General features: G+C 37.0%; 1 protein-coding gene across 1 annotated transcript in view; it reads left to right on the top strand.

Annotated features, from left to right (window-relative positions):
- The window catches only part of CTTNBP2 (cortactin binding protein 2), a 229,946-nt gene that overhangs the window by 144,930 nt on the left and 78,308 nt on the right, over positions 1–6,708 (top strand). Inside the window, 1 exon segment of the mRNA XM_025045859.1 lies at positions 4,243–4,467. Coding sequence (XP_024901627.1) covers positions 4,243–4,467 — 225 coding nt within the window.

Consider the following 6,708-nt stretch of genomic DNA (forward strand, 5'->3'; position numbering starts at 1 on the left):
AGGTGGCAGCGGTGTGGGGTGGCGGGCTTGACAGGAGTCCATTTCCTTCGCAGGAGCTGTGGCTCTGACTACCTTTTGCTCCTCTCAGCAAAAGCAGCACTGTGATGTATATCTGCATCAGTCTGCCCTCTGGCTCCCCGTATGAGAAAAGCATTTTAAGGGCAACCAGCTGATGAGTAAAGCTACTCAGGGAGACTACCTGCCCTGCTTATGGATTAACACCAGATCTGGCTTGACTACCGCTGGTCCAAAGATGGAGTAAACAGAAAAAAAGAAAAAGGAAAAAAAAGGCCCTTGAAAGATTTTACAGTATAGAACAAGGAAGGTAACATAACATTTAAAGTGCAAAGAGAGAAACTACATCTGACAAAATTATGAGAAATAAGTAAATTTTAGAAAGTAATTTATAGATAGCATCTGCCTTGTGTCTGAAAATTCAAGAAAACAGGCTTTGGAGTGAGACTGAATGGTGGGTAAGCCAGACTGTGATGAGGAAGAGACTGTCTGCAAAGCTGAGGAACAGAGCAGAGAATGGGGCACAGATCCTGGAGGCAGAGTGCTGGAGTCCGTCCTAGGTCCACCACTTCTAGCCGTACAACCTTGGTCAAGCCGCTTGCCCTCTCAGTGCTTCAGTTTTCTCATCTATAATATGAGGCTACTAGTACTTACCTAGCATGGTTTGTATGAGAATTTAAAATGCACCAGGAGAATTGAAGCATATAATAGTGAAAAATGAACCCTGTAACAAAATTGAATCCATGACAAATTAAAGATCTTCAGAACCAAGAGGAAGAGATTAAAGTGAGAAAGTAGAAAACAAGATATATGTATGTGGACAACAAAGAATGGAGATAGTTTTGGAAGAGACTAGAAGAAAATGGAATGGATGCTGCAACCAAAATGTAGCAGAATCTTTAGATCAAAAAGGGCTACATGCTAGGACAATACCAGCCAACACTAGGAATAATCTTAAATGTTCTATGCTAATTTAAGGTTAGAAAAAGAATTGATTAATTCAGGCAGAAAGGGAAATCTCTACCTGACCTCAGGCTTGCTCCTGCGTACTGAATGCCGAAAGCGTTAAAGGATACCACCTAAGAAGGTTTACACCCAGACAAGGTGGTCCTGAAAGAAGGAAATAAACATCATCCTCAGATTGACAAAGATATAAAATATTCCCATCCAAAAGCTGCTTGAAAAATAAATGACCTAAAGATTTACCTAGTTAGAAGTAAAGGTAAAATAATGGTATAAAAGTGCAAAGAGAAGCAAAAAATTTGTTGTTAGTTCTTATCGTTGGCTGGGGCATCAAAGAATCTTGATAGACTTATGGATGGAACATTGGGCCAAAGCTGAGCGTTTGCAGTTGCACAGATGCCTTGGATGAGCAGCCAGGATTGAGAACTGCTGTATTGATTTTAATCAACATAAAATATGCACTGTATACAGATAATTAAGAAAGTGGGATGTTGCCAAAGATATGTGAAAAGAGTTCTTTTATTTTTAAATGTATGCTAATTTATTTGAAAATATAAAACTTTTATAAGATAATAATGAAAAGATCATCTTGCAGTGGTAAAACAATTTTATGAAATGTCTTCTTTCCTCAAAAATGTGTGTAGAATTTATACATAATTCCCATCAAAATTATAATTACTTTTTAAGAAATCGATGAAATAAATCTAATGTCATCTAGAAGAATGAGGTGGTAGCAAAGAAATTTGTAGAAACTGATACTGTGAGTCCTGCCCCATCCAGTTGCTGCTTCCTTCATCTTAAGAAAAGGGCGTCAGAGAGAGAGTTTAATGACTTAATAGGTTTCTCCTGAAGGTCTTGGTGGGCTCAGTGGAGGCGGGGATGAAAGCAGGCATCCTGTGGAAATGACAGCATGGTGGTGGCAGTGGTCATCCTGTACTCTCAGATTTTGTATAGATGGATATTCGTGAGTGTTTCCTATAGACTGCATTGGGCCATAGGCATCAAAGAGTGGGAATGAGATCGATTCAGGTCCTATTTAATAGAGAGGTCTGGAGAACATGGGACCTTAGCTCACAAACACTGGATTCTAGATGCTACATAAGGAGCATATGCAAGGCTAGCTTCGTGGATGTACAACCTACACATTTGCAAAGTATCATGTGCTAGGAAGGGCCCCATGCTTGGTTAAATGGTATGCCGTCACCATCTTGAAATTCTTAATAAATTTTTTTTAACCAAGAGCCTTTTTTTTTTTCTACCAGACTCCAAGAATTATGTAGTCCGTTCTAAAATGTATGACCTACATTGAGGAAATTATAGATAAAGGGGCCTTAGCAGTGGGAGAGAGGTGGCCCTCTTAAATGGATGCCGTCACCATCTTGAAATTCTTAATAAATTTTTTTTAACCAAGAGCCTTTTTTTTTTTTCTACCAGACTCCAAGAATTATGTAGTCCGTTCTAAAATGTATGACCTACATTGAGGAAATTATAGATAAAGGGGCCTTAGCAGTGGGAGAGAGGTGGCCCTCTAAAGTCACCAAGTACTTTATGGGAAAAGATTAGGCTTTGAATACTTGCCACATTCAGTTGGTAAGGCCAGTCTACCAAATGAATCAGTCAGGTAAAATGTTTCTGCTCCCCTTACCTCCATCATCATCTACTTCCAGTCTCTTCCATCCCAGGAAGGACTGAAACAGCTTAGGGAGAGAAGATTTGGATAAAAAGAGAGATGTTTTCATAAATACTCTGAGCTTCCCAGGTGGCACATGTTAACCTACAGCAGGTCCTAGCTGGGGAAGGGGAGCTGTCATACCACTGAGGCTGGGTATTCTGATGGCCAAACGGAGACTGTTTTATGTCTTAAAGTGGCTATAGGGCTCTTAATAGATAAAAGTAATTAGAAAAACCATGGAGGCTTTCCCAAGGTTTTATCCTGGCGTGGGGGCATGAACTATTACCTTGAATAAAAATTAAGAGAAAAGTGAAAAATAAAATGAAATTGCTTTCAAAATTGCATCTCTGAAGTGATACTTACTCAGTATATTGATTACATAATTGAATTTGAAGACTCTAGAAATATCAAATGTTTTTTGACTCACAAACCATGTTGACTTTTAAGTTTCAAATCATGCTCTGAAAGCTAGCTTAAATTTAATGGTGAAATTGAACTTTCTGTAAATTGCATTTCTTAATCTAATTTGGTAATAGGAAAAAAAAAATGTTAGCGTTTCCCATTTGTCATTTGCACTTGTGTTTATCTAGTTGTTGGCTTGCTAACAGTGGTTTAAAAATGGAAAAGTTTAGTTGTTTAGTGCAGTTGCTTTTAAAGTGAGAAAATGTATGTAATATATCTTTAGAAAACACACTTAACATTTTGGACAATTAAGTTTGATTTATTATAAAGCAATTCTATGGCAATGACATAGAGTAATTTTTTTTCTAGTGCCTCTTCCAGATGAGCTGAGTTAGGAAAATGTTGCTAGTTTTCAATATATTTCTACTGCTCCTTCCTATTTTATGCAAAGACTGTTTTAGGCTAATTATAGAAAATTGCGTTTAGTGCCATGTGGATGTGCAATTAACTTTGATGGTGAAGGACTGACATTTAGAGTAAAATGAGGTTACCTTTTTTTCCTGGGATTCTGTGAACTATATTTTAATGTCCTTCAATGATAAGATATTTGAATCTTCTTAAATTTTCAGGAGGTTTTTTGTAGTTGGTCAAACTTCACAATATGTGAATGTTGTAAATTTTTGACTAAAAAAATTCATGAATTGTTTTCTTTATAAAATCTTTCTGGCTATATAAAACTTGGAGGAGATTTATATTTTATGACTAACTTGGTAAGTATTATGTGAAATATAAATTCTGTCAACACAATTTTATTTTTGAACTTTTGCTAAAACTTACTTTAATTGTTGATCTTTCTGATTTTACTTTAAATTAGAAAAGACTACACCTAATATTCAGATCCTTGAAGGAGTGGGTATCATGAGAAAGAAATATTTGCATTATTTGTCATTTAAAAGGCAATGTTCTTAAAGGAAGCAAATTTGAAAGTAGACAGAATGGCATGCCAGGCTAGTCAGGAGTTGGGGTCAGATTGCCCTCACCTCTCGCTCACTGCCTGACATTATTCGTAAGCCATTACTCAACGACAGTTGTGAAGACCGTTTGGAAAAGTAATCACAAAACTTTCTTATAAATATCTTTCTGTATATTTTCATTTCTGTCTTCAGTACATTCCTCTGATTTTGTTCTAGGCTCGCAGGAAGGAGGTGTTTATCCAGGAACGGTATGGAAGATTTAATTTAAACGACCCATTCTTGGCACTGCAGAGAGACTATGAAGCAGGTGCCAGTGAAAAAGAGAAGAAGCCAGTTTGTACCAACCCCCTGTCCATCCTCGAGGCAGTCATGGCCCACTGCAGAAAAATGCAAGAAAGGATGTCCACACAGCTGGCTGCTGCTGAGAGCAGACAAAAGAAGGTATTGAGACTTTGGAACAGTCATTTTTTTCCCGTAACACAGTGTAGAACACCGAGACCATCTCTTAGGCTGTCTTTTGTTCTTAAATATTGTATTTTCAAGAAGAGTTAGGGTAAGTACTTAGAAACGCAAAATGCTGACAGATTCTGGAGGCCCTTTTCAAATGTAACTCAAAAAGACTAAACTGTAAAGAAAGTATGACAAAGTAATTTATGTTTCCCATAATGCTGACTTTGATGCTTTCTTTAAAATATATTTTTTCCTTTTGGACTTTCCTTTTCCACTGATTTAAGGCATGCTTAACTGCTATGTGGGTGATCCAGTAATGCAACCAGGACTCTGATCATATGGTGGCATCCTCAGCTTACTTTACCCAGCTTCTGTCTCAAGTACTTCTTTGAAATGAAAATTTGTTTAAATTATTTCTTTGGAAAATGAAGATAGCATGAGGAGAATAGAATGAAAGTTTGCATGGTATATGCAATCTCAGTATATGTCATCCCAAAGTCCTGGTTAGTCTCAAACTCGCCTCTGGGGTCTGATAGCTGTCTCCGCTGCAGACCTCCAGGCTCCTGCTCACATGTGTTTCATTTAAAACAACCTCGCCCCACATGCCTTACCTTCCCTACCAACACACACATATTTATTGCACGTGAGTCCATACTTGAAAGAGCCCTGAGTGATAAAAGCTTACTAACATCATCCATGAGGAAATAGAAGTTTAAATTTTGTCCTTCCAATATGCTGCCAAGACTACTGATTCCCTTTATTAGAAGAGAGTGAGAAAATCAGAGAAGCTAATGATGTCTAGTATAATTAGAATTAAGAGCAATATGTTCTTCCAAGCATTATTAAAGCATAAATTAAAATGTTTCTATTTGTCCTTTTCAGAGATCTCATTATAGCTTACATGTAACACCTGCTCAGTTAACCTGAATGCACTATACTATAAATATTTGTGATACTGCCATTTAATGTGTGTGTCTTTTCTCTGTAATTATATCTTTGCATTAACGTATGTATGTCAGTGTTCTGGTATGGGTTTTGAATAAAAGCAAACGTATTCATCAATCTATCACATGGTAGAGAACTAAGCACTGGGTAAACGTGGAAGGAAGAAAGAATAGAAAGCTTTCCATGGATGTGAGGCAGAATCAAACAGTTTTACTCTGTATATTGCATACCCTCTACAAAACCCTGTAGACAACCACTGAAGTCTCCAGTGATTGTCAAAAATCCCCACGAACCACATAAGCAAGAGCCAGTATATTTCAGCTGATGTCACTGAAGCTCATTTGTATTTCTTGGATGAGGCACATTTCAGTTATGTTCTTAACATGTCACGTGAGCTATTTCATAATAAAGTATTTCTGCTGGGTTTTATGATACATTATCAAAAATCAAGAAAATACTTTGTTTTCATTGTAGTTTTTACTTAATATATAAAAATGAATACTTTCCTAAAATTTCCTTTAGTTTTGCATTTTATCTATCATTTCTCTTGTAGGAGAGAAAAAGAAGACACTCATTTTGAGTCAAATCAAAGATTTTATTATCTAGCTGATTTTTTTAAATCAACTTACATCCTGTTTGTTTCTAAATGACTGGGTCATTTCCAGCCTGGCTAGGAATGAAAGGAAATTGTTTCTGTCCTATGGGTCCTGAGAGGCTAATACGAAATGAGCCAGTGATCTGTCTCTCACGTATAAGGGGTCTACAGGAGTCCTTTATGGCCAAATTCATTGGCTATGTAGTCTCAGTGAAGGATGGCTTTGATAGGCACTGCTACCTTGTATCCTTAAAAGTTATTCTGTTCCCATAGATTGTAGCATGTAATAAGAGTTACAGTTTGTGCTCTTATCTTGAATCTTACAAAGAAAATGTCCCATCAGCGGGTAAGACCAGAAACACCAAAGTAATCTTTTTAGCAATAAAATTAACTGTCACCTTTATTCCTGAAAGTAAATATTTTAACCAAACATCTCTAATTCCCTTACATATAGAATAAATTGGAGTTTTTGAAATCCAAAAGCAGCCAGATAAAAAAATTCATTATTTTCAATGAGCTCTGTTCTTTAAATCTCTGCCAGAGCAAAAGTCGGGGAAGCAAAGGCCCCATTATCTACATTCAAGTATTTATTATCTGACACTGGGCGCAGCTCGAAGACATTTGGCTTGAATTCTGCTTTGGTTGGCTGCTTCAGGCAGAAGAAGAGGCTCTGTGCTCATTCTTTCATTGGT

The sequence above is a fragment of the Pteropus alecto genome, unplaced genomic scaffold (assembly GCF_000325575.1).
Source record: "Pteropus alecto unplaced genomic scaffold, ASM32557v1 scaffold22, whole genome shotgun sequence".
NCBI classification, from domain to species: domain Eukaryota; kingdom Metazoa; phylum Chordata; class Mammalia; order Chiroptera; family Pteropodidae; genus Pteropus; species Pteropus alecto.